The sequence below is a fragment of the Vespula vulgaris genome, chromosome 8 (genome assembly GCF_905475345.1).
Source record: "Vespula vulgaris chromosome 8, iyVesVulg1.1, whole genome shotgun sequence".
In the NCBI taxonomy this organism is placed as follows: domain Eukaryota; kingdom Metazoa; phylum Arthropoda; class Insecta; order Hymenoptera; family Vespidae; genus Vespula; species Vespula vulgaris.
Window position 1 is genome coordinate 2,394,448 of NC_066593.1, and position 17,826 is coordinate 2,412,273.

The 17,826-nt window shown below is 32.3% G+C and overlaps 1 protein-coding gene across 3 annotated transcripts in view; it reads right to left on the reverse strand.

Moving 5' to 3' along the window:
- LOC127065602 (neuroligin-4, Y-linked) overlaps window positions 1–17,826 on the reverse strand; it is a 188,877-nt gene that overhangs the window by 68,307 nt on the left and 102,744 nt on the right. Inside the window, exon 1 of one of the 3 annotated variants that reach the window (XM_050998168.1) lies at window positions 9,734–10,229. The exons of the other annotated variants lie outside the window; for them this stretch is intronic. Coding sequence (XP_050854125.1) covers window positions 9,734–9,827 — 94 coding nt within the window. The 5' untranslated portion in view covers window positions 9,828–10,229. Of the gene's footprint in view, window positions 1–9,733; window positions 10,230–17,826 lie in introns of those variants that run through there. 3 annotated transcript variants of the gene reach the window in all.

The following is a 17,826-nucleotide window of genomic DNA, read 5'->3' on the forward strand; positions in this document are numbered from 1 at the left end:
TATAAATAATATAATTAAAATAAATGACTTTACCGAACGTTTTAGATAGTTGGGAAACATGAGAGAAAAGCCTCGAGACCAACCATGATAGAAACTAGAAACAGCCGGATTCAACAAAGTTTATTGACATCGTTTATTCGGTAATTGCGAAAGTAATCAAACTACCAACACAACGTTGAATTTCCTGCTATCCTATTCCTTTACGCGTTCCTTCTCTGTAGTGTCCACGTAATATCCACAAGTGTCGCTAATATCAGTTTTCTCAAATTATCGATATCTATCATGGATAATTAGATTTCATTTCAATTATGTTTACGAATAATTAATTATATATATTTCGCAATTGATATAATACTTGATATATATATATATATATATATATATATATATATATATATATATATATATATATATATATAGATGCTTATCATTCTTATCTCTAAGAAAAATAATAAAAGTTGATCATTTTCACTTATCAATTATATTTCTCCTTGAATTTTATTTTAACAAGTATTATATTCTCCCTTTAAATCGAATGATACGTTAATAGGTGGTAGGTATTATATATAAAATCAATTTAAAAAAAAATAAAAAAAATATTAATGAAAAAGAAAAGATAGAAATAAAATAATACATGAAAACGATTATATATGTATTATATGGGTCAAAGTAAACTTCTATTACATGTTTGTAAGGGATAAATTTATACAGTGTCAGAAGGGTAGGATAGATGAAGAACAAGAGATGTAGGGATGAAACGTTGATCGGACGTCACTGTCCCTGGCTTTAACCTAAACACAGAGTACCTGTAGTAGTTCGAAAACGTGAACTCGTACTTCGTAGTCGAACATTTCCATGTCTTTCGGGCAAGCGACGTGAACCATTCATCACCTGGACTGTTCGTCCATACAAGATCCCTTGCCTTCTATCGGGCGTACAGTAGTCCATTATACTTCTCCCTTCCCTTCTCTCTTTCTTCACGATTCGCTCTTCAATCCCTTACTATTACTGTCCTGACAATGTTCTAACGACATGCAGCTTTGTATCGACGATTCTTCTCGGTCGATGTCCGATTTAATATCAAGATCGATCTACAAATTTACGAAAATTCTAATTTTTCTATTTTATATGTTATAACTTGTTTTTATTATTATTATTATCATTATTATTATCATTATCATTATTATTATAAATTTTATATTAAAGTACCTATCTTGTTTATAAATATATTTGAAACATTTTTTATTTTAATCTTTAAATCTTCTATTATTTTCATGTTCCTGTACTTCTTTTCTTTTTTGTTTTTCATATTATAAATATTATATAGAAGTGGGTTGTTTATACCATACTTTGAGAAAAAATTAATTCATTAATAAGTTAATTTCTTTTTTTTAATTTTTAATATATACCCAACAAATATTTAAAAGCAAGCGATTATTGAGAAACGAAGTTTCCAACGGACAACTTATGATATTTAAAATTTATATTTTAAAAATATAATTTGAAATATTGTAATATATGATGATATTTGCCTTATTAAAGTTGTAATAAATGTTATAACTTGGATATTGTCATGTTCTCAGCTCTAGTGCTTTTCAAACATAGAAACGGTACTTTTGTCTTCGTTAAAATGCAAAAGCGTATGCGTTTTGAATATTTCCATTTTTGAAACGACGCGTAACGACAACTCGTTGATCTGTAAGCGTGCAAACATTCTGTCTGTTCGTCACAGCAACATGTTTTTCGATACTGCCTTCGTCCAACGATTTCAACGATAACGTGACGCTTTTACACAGTGATATTTTTCAAATAAAATCAATTTTTTTTTTGTCCAAATCCAAGTTAAATGCTTGGGGAAGATAATACAATTTCTCTTCTTTTTTTCTTTTTATGATCTTTTTTACGCGTCGCTACTTCCTTTTTTTGTTAAATATTTGTATACAACGTTTCGCAAAAAAGAACAAGAAAACAAAGAAAACATTGCAGGAGCTAACATTCCAGTGAAAGTATTTACTATCTTAAAATATTATAGTTCATAGGAATTATTTTGATATAATTCCAACGAAATAATATTTTCATAGCGTACAGAAGCGATCGATTCGAAGGATCATAATTAAAATCATTAATTAATATAATAGATTTTATGAATGTTTGATGATAAACAGAGAATGATAAATCGGATAATAAGTAAAACAGAAAATTACTTGCTAATAACAAATATCTGACTTCTTTGGAATATTAAATTACGTATTTAATGTAACTACTTAAAATAAATACAATACATGATTTTACTTAAGACGAATTTTATCTTTATAAAAGAGAGATAGATATAAGTTTAATAAGTTTGACATTGTTTTATCGGTTGTACGTACGTATATAATTTTCATGTTTTCCAAAACTTTCTTCATCATTCAAAGTGCATCTTCAAAGAGATCTGCTTTTAAACAAGGAATTTAGACAATCTGCTATTATCTCTTCAGAATTTCATAATTATACCTTAGTTACTTGTAAACCCGTCTTTATCTTAATTTATCTTAATTTAATTAATAGGATATTATTAAACCAGTTAAGTTATCGATTTAAACGTCGGCATCAGCAAGTTAATAGTTTTGATCTTGCGATGCTTTGTTTCAGCAATTCGAACCGGGTTATTATATATCTAAGTACCCTTTTTTTTTATTTTTTGATATTTACTCTACTGCTCGTTAACAATGTTATCATCGATAATAATATGAGGATGATTCACCATTTTGATATTTTACATAGATACGTGGAATTATGTGAATTCTCTGCTGAAATTTCTATGTTGTTCTATTACCCGTAGAAATACGATCCTTTAATAGAATATAGGAGTTTAATATGAATTAGTTGATTCAGACAATATCTAAATTTTTTTTCATTAATTTCGATTGTAAAACGATTAAATCTACTTAACATTATCTATCCTTATTATAATCTTTTTTCATCTAAGTAATTTTTTTTAATTTTAATTCGTAAAAATATCTTCAAATATTGTTCAAAAGAAGAATAAATAATAATAAAGTCATGTCATGTCTCTCTCTTTCTCTCTCTTTCTCTCTCTGTCAGTCTGTCTGTCTGTCTCTCTCTCTCTCTCTCTTTCTGTCTTTTCTTTCAAAAACGAAGGAAGGAAGCGATAGTGGACATGGAAAAGGACGTGACAGTTCTCCGAGAAATATTAAAGCAATGCAAGAGACATCGGTGTGCGACTGAAAGAAAAAACGAAGAAGAAGAAGAAGAAGAAGAAAAATAAAAAGTGGAAAAACAGAAAAAAAGGAAAAAGGAAAAAGAAGGGGAAAGTAGAGGCAGAGATAGAGATAGAGATAGATATAGAGATAGAGATAGAAAGAAAAAAGAAAAAATAAAGCAGAAGCTTCATAAAACGCAATATTTCTTCAAGGGAAATATTCGGAAACGTAGACGAAGAGAGAGACGGATGGACAGAGAAAGAGAGAGAGAGAGAGAGAGAGAGAGAGAGAGAGAGAGAGAAAGAGAGGAATAGTTAAAGAGAACGAAAGCGGGAGAGAGAAAGAGATAGAGAAAGAGCAAAAGAAAAAAAGAGAGAGAGAGAGAGAGAGAGAGAGACAGTAGGAAATTCTTCTTCTTGAGACGATAGAAAACATGCTGGTAGAGTAGAGGAGTAGGAGGAACGTTGATATTTCAGAACTCTGTCCATCTTGCGCAACAGACCGTGCCGGGCAAGCTTTCCAATTTCTCTTCTTGGAAAAGTGAGGAGGAGTAAAGCCGTGTCGTGCAAACGTTCCCGCAGGTCTCTTTATGCATTAGGAAGACACTTTCCGTTTTGAGGGGGACAGATAGGGAGGGCTGGCTTAACAAATGGATGCTTTTTTCTTGACATGATACGATATACCGAATTCGTTCTGTCAAACTGCCTTTTTCTTTTTTTTCTTTAGCGAACCACGTCCCGCCCACTACAGACGATTGTCACCTTCTTCTTCTTCTTCTTCTTATTCGTTTTTTGTTTCTTTATTTTTTTTTTTTTTTAATTTGTATTCTACCAAACAACGTTGTGGAAATAATTTTTGATGTAAATTATCAACGAGGATGATTATCACTTCGATGGACGATTATTTCGTATTTAGAAAATTATTTGGGAATGAAGAATATTGTGTTTGAAGAGTATGTATGTTTAAAAAATATATATATGTATATATTTATGTAGGCTCTTTAGATTTTCTTCCAACTTTGTATGACTTTCATTCTATAGTACTCGTATTTAGCTCTTTCAACTCTTACAACTCTTTTCACTTTTCCGACTCCTTTACGCAACCCTTGGTTTTTTGCTAATGCCTTTTGCTTACCGTCTTTAAATATTTTGACACACTCTACATTCATTACTATTCGTCGTCGTCGTCGTCGTCGTTGTCGTCTCATAAGATATGCATTACAAAAAGAAAAAAACATTCTAATTATTACATTCATTCGTATGAACTCGGGCGCCTCTCTCTTCGACCTCGTTCATATTATTTTTTTCTTCCATTACGTTTTTAATTCATTGTTTTTACTGTTATTTACTGATACGTTCTATATATCTTTGTATCTTCGTTCTTTGTTTTTTTTCTCTCTTTCCCTTTTTTTTTATTTTTTGTTGTTTCTTTATTCTTATCTTTTCTTTGTTTTATCTCGTTTTTTTTTGTTTCTATTTTTAAGCGAAACACAACGATACGAAGAAACGGACGGATAATTTTTAGCGAAAGAGCGGCCATATTTTCATGACGAGTGATAAATGCACTTTGTCAATAGTCATAAGATCCATCCGGATTTATACGTCGGGTAGACAGAGACAGATGTTAGCGCAAGCATGGCAGAGAGAAAATGATTTGTGTTCCATTTAAAGGTGAGAAGGGATTTGTGTTTCCTTACCCCTCGCAATAAAGCGTCCCCAGTTTTTCAGATGAGAATATATATTTCTTCTTGCTTTCAAAATTACCAATTTTATTCGAGTTTGAGGGGTCCCACCCCGAGGCTGGGGTGGTTGGTTGGGCTGGGTTGGACTGGTTGGGCTGAGCTGTCACCTCGCTTACTCTTACACATACACTTTTCGAATTTTAAACGCGCGTCATACCGCACGAAATGCTATCTACATTCTTTTTTTTCTTTTCCCCTTTCCAGAAAGTATCTGCTTCGTTTTCAAGCTCGGCAATTCTTGAAGTGAATAACGAGAGAAAGAAAAATATAGTTTCTCTCTAAATGATTTACGCTTTTAAATATTTATATATAAATTTATATATTTATATCCGCGAATTTATATACATACATACATACATGTATATATATATATATATATATTATATATATATATGTATATAATTCATGCATATATTAGACATTAAATTTTAAAACAAAAATCGAGAAAATATATTTTCTATAGTGTTTTATTATTATTATTATTACTATTATTATTTATATGATAATATATTTATTTCATAATTTTATTTTAATATAAAAATACACAGAAACATTACATGTTATATATATATATATATATATATATATATATATATATATATATAAAATGTATCATTTATTAATATTACATTAATTAGATTACAATATTTTCTAGATTAAATATACTAAACGTTCAATTAATAAGTTAAAATCTTAATTTCGAATATAAAAAGAAAAATAAAGAACTTTAAGACGTTTCTGCGGTTGACAACGAAAGATCGTTGTTGGCTTTGAAGGATTCGATTTTATTAGCAATGAAAAAAAGATCCCTTGAAAAGTTTCGTCGTTTTAACAAGGAGAGTGGAGATATCATGGCGTGCTATTGAGTCCGAAGAGGGGGATGGTGGAGTTGAAGGGGGTCCTTCCGTTTGGAGTCAGTGAAGTTTAGTACCCCCTTTTAATTAAAATTCCTCTTGTTTGCCATTGCCTTCTCTCTTAATCTAAGGACGTACTTACATAGATGAAAAAAGAAATGGGAAAAGGTTGGCAATTTAAAACCGTTGATCGAGTTTATAAACGTTTAAAGTAGAATTATGAACAGACGATTTACTCCCTTGTTTAAGATCATAAAAAGTCTTGCAATACGTAAGTCCAAGGCAAAGCAGTCACGTGTTGATATAAATACATAAGAGTTATTTTATTTCTCTTGAATCTCGAAATTTCTAAAAATTTAACAAATAATGTATTTGGTTTTTCTTTTTTTTTTCATCATCATTGAGATATCTATAGATATAATACATACGTGAGAAGGTGAGAAATAAAGGTGATAGGATATAAGAAAGTTAAGATATAAATAAATCAAACGATTCGATATCACATTTGTTGCACGATCTAAATCGTCACGTTTGTTTTATTCGATTAATTCCTTGTATTTTATAATACGAGAAGCGACAAAAAAATTTTCTTCGCGTTTTTTCACTAGGACGATTGAGAAATTTTGAAGAGAATTGTTTAATGGAGAAAATATATTCCACGTAATTGGAGTAATTACAGTGGTTATTAAAAAAAAAAAAAAAAGAAAAAAAACGGGAGAAAAGAAACAGAAAAAAAAAGAAAAAAATGGATCGAAATTAGCTTGCATTTTGGTCAGTTCGTCCCGTATTTTTTCATAACGTTTCTGTAATTTCAGCGTTGGCTGACCACGTGGGTATTAAACATACCAGAATACAAATGGTAGAACGTGGAAAAGGGCCACTGGCAGCTGAAACAGGAGAATCGTTCCGGTTAAATGTCCGGGATGTCGGTCGGCCTGGATACGAAGAGACGAGAGGTAAAAGAGGGTTGAAAGGTCGTTGGTGGGTGGCTGGCACGGAATGTAATATTTGGTGAGAGGGACAAAATGAGATAGAAGCGAGCGAGGATGAGTCTTGTTAGAGATCGGCCAACAAGATGACTGCATATACCGGCTCCGTCAGCCAAACTGAAACGAATTGTGTTTAGTCACGGGGGATATCTTACGTAGGACGACCAAAATGGCGGCTACAAACAAAGATAAAAACATATCTATGGCGTTCGGAATACTTCGAGCTTTTCTCTTTTATTTTGTTTCTGACAATTTACGGATTCTCCTAATTTTTTATAACAGTGGTATTTATATTAAAATTACTTGATAGTTTTATTAGATGTTAGTTTCATCGGATTGCGATACTTTGTTTTTTTGATACCTTTTAATTCATCTTCCTTTTTTCTAACGATTTTTCTCTTATAAAATATCAATAAATAAATTACTTTGATATCCTACGATTATTTAATAATATGGATTTATATTTAGGAATTTATTTAATATAACGTTGGTATACCCATAGTATATATTCTAATTTATTAAATAGGTCATCGATAAATAGCCATGTTTGAATCGGCCTTGAAATTTATAATATGAGATAATTTATGTTAACAACGTTCGATAATTTTATACGTGTAATAAAAGAACGGGATAAAAGGAGATAGAGAAAACGAGGGAACAACATCTAATTTATTTAAAATTTGTTTTCTAGCTTGAACTTCCACTCTTCTGAAGCCTCCCTCCTTACTCCTATCCCTCTTACCCTTTCACCTATCTCGACCACTGTATCTCGCTGCGAGCGAACTTAATTTAAGTTGAAAAGTCAAACTCGCAGCGAGCTTGGCATGCCAGCGTAACAAACAGAGACTTCCTGGTCTGTACATCTACGTTATTATTATTATTATTATTATTATTATTATATTTTTTGTTTCTCTTTTTTTTTAATCTAAACGTGCCACTTGTCGAGAGTATGACGAGAGTTTTTCTGTAAACGACGTACATTTGTATTTATCGTACAAAACGCTCGTTCTCACTCGTCAGGTTTACATAGTACACATTTAATTTATTAGTTTTGTTTAGATATCCTCGTGACCGTCAACCTAGTCATACAAACCATATATATATATATATATATATATATATATATATATATATATATATGCATATATGTATTCATATAATCTCTAAATTCTTCTCTTTCTTTTCCCAAACAAACAGAAAATCTATGATTATTCTTCAATTAATTATAACAACAATTTTTCTTGAAAGAAAGATCTCCAAAAAGATCTCCAACGAAATCGAGATCGGAAATTTTTTGTGAATTAAATTTTTTTCCAATCAAAAGAAAAAAAAATAGAATCTGTTCTTTCAAGTAAAATTTTTTTTTCTCTTTTTCGAAGTAGTACTTAAAAACACTCTATTTAACAATACGAGACAAAGAACGAGTAGAGATTATTTCGTGTTCCGAAACACGAATGATACCGATTCGAAGGGAACGAAGTTTAAATAATGCTGGTAAAGTTTGTTATCCCGGCACTTGCTCGTAACTTTTACGCGAATGCCCGGTTCCACCCTTTGTGTACGTATTGTGTAACGATGGTTTACGTGCTGCGAATCGAAGAGCTTGAAATGATTCTACGTGTAAATATTTCTCGACGTTGCTCCATCGGGAGACCCGCAAGGGTAGAAATGTACTCCAAGGTAGAAAGAGGAGCGCGAACTGTCAGAGCGATCAAACATCTTTCGGAACTGTCGATCGATCTTTAAATAATTTAAAGCTTGAGATACTATTCTCTTGAGAGATGTCGAATACCTTGAGATGTTTCTCCCGAGACGTTTATACATTTTGTAAAGTTTTTCCTTTTTTTTTCTTCCTTTATTTTTTTTATTTCCTTCTTTCTCGTTCTTTCTTTTTATTTCTTTTTTTTTTGGTTCCTTCTTTCTTTTTTACGATCGTATTAAAATATTAATACTGACTGACAACAAAAAGATAACTATTATGTTGGATGTTTTTCATTCAAAATGTTTACGTATCAGATATGCAATTGTATCGATATGACGTTTAAACGATATTTATATATTTTCGAAAGTGATAATGAAAATATCACGCTCGTTTTAAACTCTCGTTCCAACGACGTTTCATCGGGAAGTTATTTCCTGATTTAATCTCGTTCGAATTCTCATTGAAAAGCTATAATTATCCGAAAAAATAGAATCACGTTTCGAGCGGGTTTTTTGAGGCAGCTCAAAAAAAAAAGAAACAAACAAAAAAAAGGACATCTCCGATATTTTCGTCCGTAGAGTCAATAACACGTGACTCGACGTGAAACTTTCGCAGTCACGTTTGAAGGAGATAAGGTGTCTAAATAAAAAGTACAAACGAGTGGGACGAGTTCTAAAGGGAAGTGCGAATTCCACGTGATTACTACCACACATGTACGCGAACGCTAACGAACCCGGAGAAACAGAACAGAAACGCATGATTGCATCCTCGAAAGTGCAATCTGTAGATGGCACAAATTCCCTTTTCTCTGTCGTTCCTTTTCAAGATTTAGAGGCTCGTTGCCAAATGTCAGGGCGCGGAGCGCCACCCAGTAATTAAGTTTACTCGAAGAAACCCTTCCCCTTGATTCTGCTTCTCGATTTTCTCTATTTCTCTTTCTACTTCTCTTTCTCTCTTCTTGGATCTATCACTTTCTATCTCTCTTTCTCTCTTGCCGAATTTCTCTCTCTCTCTCTCTATTTTATTAGATTTGTCTCTTTCTGACTTCTTCTCTCTCTCTTTCTCTCCCTGTGTCTTTTGTTAGATTTCTCTCTCTCTCTTTCTTGCTAGATTTCTCCTCTCTTTCTCTCTCAGTCTACCTATCTACCTACCTATCTATCTATCCATTGATCTATCCAACTATCTAACTATCTATCTATCTATCTTTATCATCTATCTCTGCCTGATTCACTCAGCCTTACCTTTCGACCCTTCGAATTGGTGCAGGTCTTTGAGTCTCGTACTTGTAGAACAAGCCCTTAAACGACGAGCTACTGCAAGAATAAAGCGCGCCATCGTCGTTCAACATCCTAGTGGTCCTCGTCGTCGACCTACGTTCTAAGCTGGATAATCAAATTAACGCGCGAACTAGTAGAGGAAGATAGGGGAGTAAAAGTGTGAGTGAGGGGGTGAGTGAAAGAGAAAGAGAGAGATAAATGGTGACTTTCGCAGGTCTAAAGGGTATTAAAGTAATTTGGAAGAATCAAGATAGACGCTGATACTAATTAGTGAGAACTTTGAAACATTTTCTATGCACTCGCGACGTAGTGACCGATGTTTAACGTTAGTGGTTACGTCAGGCGATTTTTTTTTTATTTTTGATTCCTCTTCTTTCTTGTATTTTATGAAATTTAATAACGAATTAATTAACCAACGACGCAAACGTATATCTATTATATCTGAGCCGAATGAAATTGTATAATGATGATGATGATAATGATAATGATAATGATAATAATAATGATAATGATAATGGTAATGATAATGATGATGATGATGGTGATGATGATGATAATAATAATAACGATTTAAGAGAAAATATCGAATTATTTTCGACACCGATTATCACGACGTGAAATATTCTTTTTATAATTGTTAACGAAGTTAAAGAAATGTTAACGTGCTAAAAAAGAAAAAAGTAACGTTAAACAAAACTTCCAAGTGATATAAATATACGTATGTAGAACCTATCGGATAAATTTTAACGAACGTTCGTTTTCGCGTTTCGTTGAAATGATTTTATAGAATTTTATGTGCCACACTGGAAATACGAAACGAAACAATGAAATCATAAAGCACATGTGCAGATATATATGCATGTATGTACGTGTGCGTGCGTGTATATATGTACGTACGTAACATACGTGAATAAAGTCATAGTTACGATTTAAATTAATCGTTCCCAGTACAGGAATGTACGATATCAAAACAATTTGCAAATTGCATCGTAATTTTGGCGCTAAACGCAAGATTAGTAGACCTACCTGTAGATACGTATATTAAGGTATTATTACAATTAGCACGTAATGGTTAACGGGAAATTCATTCATATTATTAACGCCCGGTTACGTTCACAAAACATTTGGATATCTATAACGTCGAACTTGTATCGATTATATTTCAATCTTAAATATATGCGATCTGTTTACACAAATATATTAAACCAAACGTATATATAATACTCAGATCTAAAAGATTGGAAACGAGAGTTCCTACTGTTTTTTTTTTCTTTTTTTTTCTTTTTAATCTCCACGAAATATATGTATATACGTATCTCTAAATGTATCCATTTAATTCGAACCTTTGATTTATCGATTTTATCTTACGTATTATATTATTCGCGTATGACGTTCTTTATGGATCGATCTATAAAATTTATCGTCGATCCTATCCCCTTTTCAAATTAGACATTAATTATCGTTAAAAAAAGAAAAAAGGATATTTCTCTGAAAATAAATATCATCGATAATGATGTCAGCGCACTATCTCGAAAATCTATTTCCAAGCGAATATAGAGCACCACACGCGTCTATTTAGCATGGTTACACACTTTAGGTATCATCGACGTTGGTTCTTAAGCCGTGCTCGATTGCATCAGCTGAAATTTGATCAGCGCCCGTTATTCTCCGTAGATCAGGGGGCGGAATCCATAACACGAACTCGTGCTAATCCTGCGCCAATTAACTAAAATCTCTTCTAAGCCTCGCCGTAGTGGGTCCTGCGTTTACGGTAGGGAAAGCTTGGAGGAAGAGACACGAAGAGAAAACCAGCTCGTTGCACGAGCTTTTTGAGAAAGTGTTGCAAAAATAATTTCGTCGCTCAAGAAAAGGATCACGAAGTTATTTGATCGTTAAAGAAGAACGATTGAAAGCAAAATTTGTTTTCTTTTAAAATTGCATAATTAACGACGGACGCGTACAAGTAATTATGTCGCATTATCGGGTTTAAACGAATTAATTACATAAATAAATAAATAAATAAATTAATTAATTAAAAAAGCAAAAAGAATAAATAAATTTTTATATAAAGTTTCTAAGTAGATAAATGAATGATTTGCGTTTAATGGAACAAAACTGATAGCGCGACTTGTTTTTAATTTCATAGTGATAAAGTCGAATGGTTACTAGAGACTTTGTAAAGGTCAATTGTGTATAATGTCAAATCCAATTTGTCTCACTCGGGTATCTTTTATCACTGTCTAACGTTTTTCACCGTCCTTCCGGCGTGCTCGAAGAGGATCGGTTTTCAACTGTATCAGCTGGCTATGCAGATTCACTGCTGCCCCACGCTAAAATACGATATCATCCATCTTGGGTAAGCATGACGTCCGAGCTTCTGACCGGATACGATCTACCGTAAGATAGGTGAAAAACTGCGGAGAAAAGGCTAAAGAGATTGAAAACGTGCGTGGAATTCTTCTTTCATCCTTTCTACTATAGAACCGGTTCGATAGTACGTCGGATGGAAATAATAACTAACGAACCAACGAATTAATGAACGAACCAATAGGATTACAAAATTTATGATTAAATAAATTGTCTGTTGAATATTATCCAAATTGATTAGATATTAAGCGAATACCGATTATAAACTGAATGATTAAATCGTTTCGTTATTTGTCCGATGGTTTAGAATTCTATTTTAAATTATCCTCTGTCGATACGAATTTGAATCCCATTATAATATGAGACTCATAGAATTCACAAAATATTATTTTCTTCAGATTAAGCAATCAACAGAGAGAGAGAGAGAGAGAGAGAGAGAGAGAGAGAGAGAGAGAGAGAGAGAGAGAGAGAGAGAGAGAGAAAGAGAGAGAGAAAGAGAAAGAGAAAGATTTTTCGCAAGAATATTTTTTTCCACGAGAAAGAAGAAAAGAAAAAAAAGAAACAAACTAAAAAATAAATGACTAGAAAAAGAACAATCGACGCGAAAAGATATTACTCACTTCGGAAGGGATTAAATGAAATGAAAAAAGAAAAAAGAAAAAAAATTGGATTTCTTAGAAGAGAACACTTTCGCGAATAAGTTCACGATCGCGAAACGAGTTGCAAATTTCGCGAAGGGATTACGCGTACTAATTATCAGGGATATACGAGTTATCCAATGGGTTAACGTTACCCCAGCTGTCGTTCCATAATAGCGCGGAGCGTGAGATTACGGGGAAAATCGATATTTCAGTAGCGTTAGAGAACTCTTTTTCTATTTTTTTACTCTCCTCTCTCTCTCTCTCTCTCTCTTTCCCTTCCCTCTTCGGTGCGCTCACTCTCTTTCGTTTTTCTTTTTCTTTTTTTTTCCCCCCCTTTTCTTATCAACGAACGACGAGACCGAAACGTTCTCTCGTGGCAAAAATGTATCGACTGGAAGGTCTGCGCAAAAGCGTTCACGCGAAACGACTACGACGAGGACGATTAATGCACGCCGACGTGAACCGGCAATGACGAACGTTAACGTGAATAATGAACGTCCTAGCTTTTCTAGAGGTAGAGAAGAGCGGAGATTATCTTCGCCGGGGAAAAAGATTCCAGGGCAGAGTTGAAAGAGAAATATCGACTCGCTTTTGTTCGCCTAACCTCGGGGCAAAGGGTGCTTCGAAGAATATAAAAGGGGTAGTCTACCTTCCGTCCTTCGAGTGAAAATGTTCGTCTACACCAAATTCAACTATTGATAATGTCTAGGTATTTGTGTAAGACTTGTTAACCATATATGTACGTTATATTACTATCTATGTATATATATATGTATGTGTGTGTGTGTGTGTGTGTGTGTATGTACACAGTGTGCGTTGGATGTATTATACGTACTATAATATTTATACGTACTATTGTATTTATATATATATATATATATATATATATATATATATATATATATATATATATATACCTTTGCGTATAAAAATAAATATGTCACGTACATTATATATGTATATATATATATATATGTGTGTGTGTGTGTGTGTGTGTGTGTAAAAGCAATTACGTGTCTCTTATAAAAAATAAATGTATATACGAAAACAAATAAGAAAAAGAGAAGAAAGGAAAATTATAGCTAAAGAAGAATTCAACGAATAAAGAAAGGTACGATCGTTTACACGTTTTACTATAAAAATAAAGTCTTCGTACTAGGTGACACGCGAGTAAATGGAAAACGCTTCAAGCTCGAGGAATTAACTGGGAAAGAAGAAATTCTTTAAGGTCGAAAGGTGCAGCCTTACAAATTATACCGTCTTACGTGCCACCTCTCCTTTCATCTAATGAACAGAAGAAGGAACTTCTCGTGTACGTACTTCTCCTTTTATCAAGGACGTCGGCGTGGCTAACGAAGAGAGTAACCGTGACACAGAGATAAAGAGAGAAAGAGAAAAACAGAAAGAGAGAGAGAGAGAGAGAGAGAGAGAGAAAGAGGGAGAGAGAAAGAGATGGAAAGAGAGTGCTTTATATCTCGTAATGGAGAAAAATCGACGTTCGTTAATAGGGTGCCGAGGTCTCCGCAAGTAAAAAGAAAGAAAAAAGGAACTTTGGTTCATCCATGAAAAATGTCCTGAATACACTGAGAAAGAATATACATAATAAAAAGAGCTAAATATACGAATATAATATAAATATATGAATATAATGTAATGACAATAGATAATATAACAGACAAATGAAATAAATTATAGATATGCATAGATTAATTATGTAAATAACAGTTTTTATATATTTCATATGTAATAAGTATTCATTATAATGAATATGCATTTAGTGTATAAATATAGGTATATGCATATATATATATATGTATATTTATTTATTTATTTATTTATTGTAATATGTATAATAAAATATTTTATTATATTATAAATCTACTCGCTCAATTTTTTCAATGATAATAATTAATATAACAAACGTATAAAATATATTGTATATATTAATCAAGAAAATAACATTTTTTATACATTTGATATCTGATATACCTCATGTTAATGCGTTTATTATATAAAAAACGAAATATATATATTTATTTATTTATTTATTATCTATAATCTATATAATAAAATATTTTATCCTTCTATAGTATTTTCGATTTTCACGACGTACGTATCGGCATCCTTGAACGATGTCGAAACAGTCGACATATCAAGATAATATAATATATCCGTGAAAGAAAGAAATCTAACGAGGTATCATCGATCGTTCGTGTTTGTTGTAGAAAATAACGAGGTTTGTAACGAAACACGACGGAGATTTATCGATTCGTAGACTAGATGATATTAACGTCACTCGTCGACTCATTTTCTCATTCTATTATACAATTTCAATTTATCGATTTCGAACTCATAGCGATATTATTGTAATTTCATTGCAACAATGTTGAATGACAAAATGAATATTTTTTCTTTTCTAAGATTTATTTCCCTAACAAAAAATTGTTTACCGTCGCTTTTATAGTTAAAGAACGATGAAAAAACGTAATATTCAAATAAATATTACGGTAATCATAAAAATGATCTGGCTTGTTTGTAAATAAGGTAACTACTTGTCTCGCACGTTATTCTGATTAAAATATATGAAAGGATTATATTTTGCACGAATAAATGTATACTTATTTTTTCTCGACTTGTTATTATAAAAAAAAAAGAAAAAAAAGATTTTAAAATAATACAACTCTCAAACGCGAAAGAAAATCTCTCTAAAAGGAAAAATGTGTGACCTTTAATGTAACGACGAGCAATTTTAAACGTCACTAGGAAATATACGACTCTACGATGAATATAAATATTTTTTGTATTAAATAATTATCTACCTTAATGCAAACTAATGATTTTTTATTAATTTTAAAAAAAGATAAAAGTAAATATATATATATATATATATGTGTGTGTGTGTTTCTTCGTTCGCGTTCGTTAACATTGTAGAGATACACGTGCATTCTCCTCGTGCTTACTAGAATTCCCAGAAATGTCGGCTTTGGAGACGCTTCGCAAAGTGGATCTCAGCGGGAGAGAACCGGTAATTGTTTCCGGGTACGGCACAAGATGTTCTGATTAAACTAGTTGCCGAAAAGTATTGCGTGCCCGTTAGTTTCGCTTTCGTACTCGTGCTACGAACGAAGCTTAATTCGTGCCGCCTCGTTCGGACTCGTTTCGCCATTAGTCTCTCATGATCATTTTCAATCATCTTTTTCTTCTCTTTTTCTCTTCCTTTTTTACTTTTTTCCTTTTATTCATTCTTCTTTCTCCTTTTCTTTTTCTTTTCCGAAGAAAAATAATTCTTAAAAAAATGACAGTAATGAATGCTTCACGTAAATAACAGAGAGAATAATGACAAATAGAGTCCTTTGATAATTTTCGTATCAATTTAAAAATAAAGAGAAAAAAAAGAGAAAGAGAAGATAGAGAGAGAGAGAATTATTCGCTTTCGAAGATATAATTAAATATTTGTATCCTGTAAAGAGACAAAATTGAAGTACCATCGGAAATGGATTAATACTTTTCTAACAAACTAATAAAAAATCGATGTTCCGTTTAAAGGGATGAAAATGTTCAAACAAAGAATTCTATAGGATCGTTAGGACGTTCGATTAATTATAAAATAAGAGGAAGGGTTTGGCAAGGGGATGAAAAATATATGTGATATCATTGGTTAGTTTTACTTGAATCTTTTTTTCTCTCTCTTTTTTTTTCCTTTTTATTCTTTTCTTTTTTTTTCTCCACGAAGAGAGAATCGAAATAGCCAGAGTCAGAATTCTCGGCAGTTATCTCGGGGAGACGGGAATAGTTCGGGAAAGTTTTGAAGCGTACGTAGAAGGACGAGTTTAACGGAACATTTTAGGTAGATACGCGTCGACGAGGCGTCATCGCGACAAATAGACGAGCAAACGAGACCACGAACATCGGTGTAAACAAGAGCTGCTGACCGGCCACGAGATATGTCTATGTAGATACGTGTATATATATATGTATATATAGATATATATATACGTATGTATATATATATACATATGTGGTACACGTACTATGTAGTTACGTATATAACTTTGCGAAATTTATATCCACCAATGTGTGTGCTCTTATCTCGCGAATGTGTTCTCCAGATAACGTTTTACCGACATCAAGTTTCTTCATTGTAATGTTACTATTGATAAGGGATTATTTTTCCTTCGACCTTATAGATATAATACTTTCATTTGAAAATCGTTCGAGAGACAAAGCGTATATTTTTACGTAAAGTGTATATGTGTGTGTTCGTAAAAATTGATTTACAACAATACATTGTAATATATCGTACACGTATATTTATTATATGTCAAGTGTATTATGAAGAAGAAAAAATGTTTTAGTTTTTTTTTTAATTTAGAATAATTCCTACTTTTACAGAAAGAAAATCTCACGAGAAATTTTGCGACGTTCGACGTTTAAAATACTTTGTAGCGTTTATCGATACCGACATTCTATTACATGCATTTAGATATTTCATTGGAATACATAAAACGATAATCCAAATCGTTCGTAAAGCTTGTACTAACGAGGCAATATCGTGACCTTAACGTTCATACCGGAAATATTATTGTTAATATTACGATATTACGGTTGGCGTGCATGCGAGTGAGAGATTTTCTAACGAGACTGTGCATCGTCGTTCGATATAACGACCAAACCGGTGATATTCGGAAATAACGAAGCCAACGAAAAATTTGATCATCGAAAATGTTCTGTGTCTTTGGATCCTTTAGTCACGATTCGAATCACGCTTAATTATCATACTCTGTTTTATTTAAAATGAAAAGCACTTGCGAGTTAAAGTAATCGTGTTTCTACCGAAAGAAATCTAATTACTTTGGATAATTATAAAAAGTTCGTGTTAGAATATTACATTTATGTCGTCGTAAGTCTAAAAGAGACATCCTCGGAAGAGTTTTAATAAGAGTTTTTACTAATTATTATCATTTCTTTTAAAATATGATCGAACGATAAAAGCAGTTTGCAAAAGGGAACTTATTAATGTCCGCAAATTTATAATAACATTGGGATGAT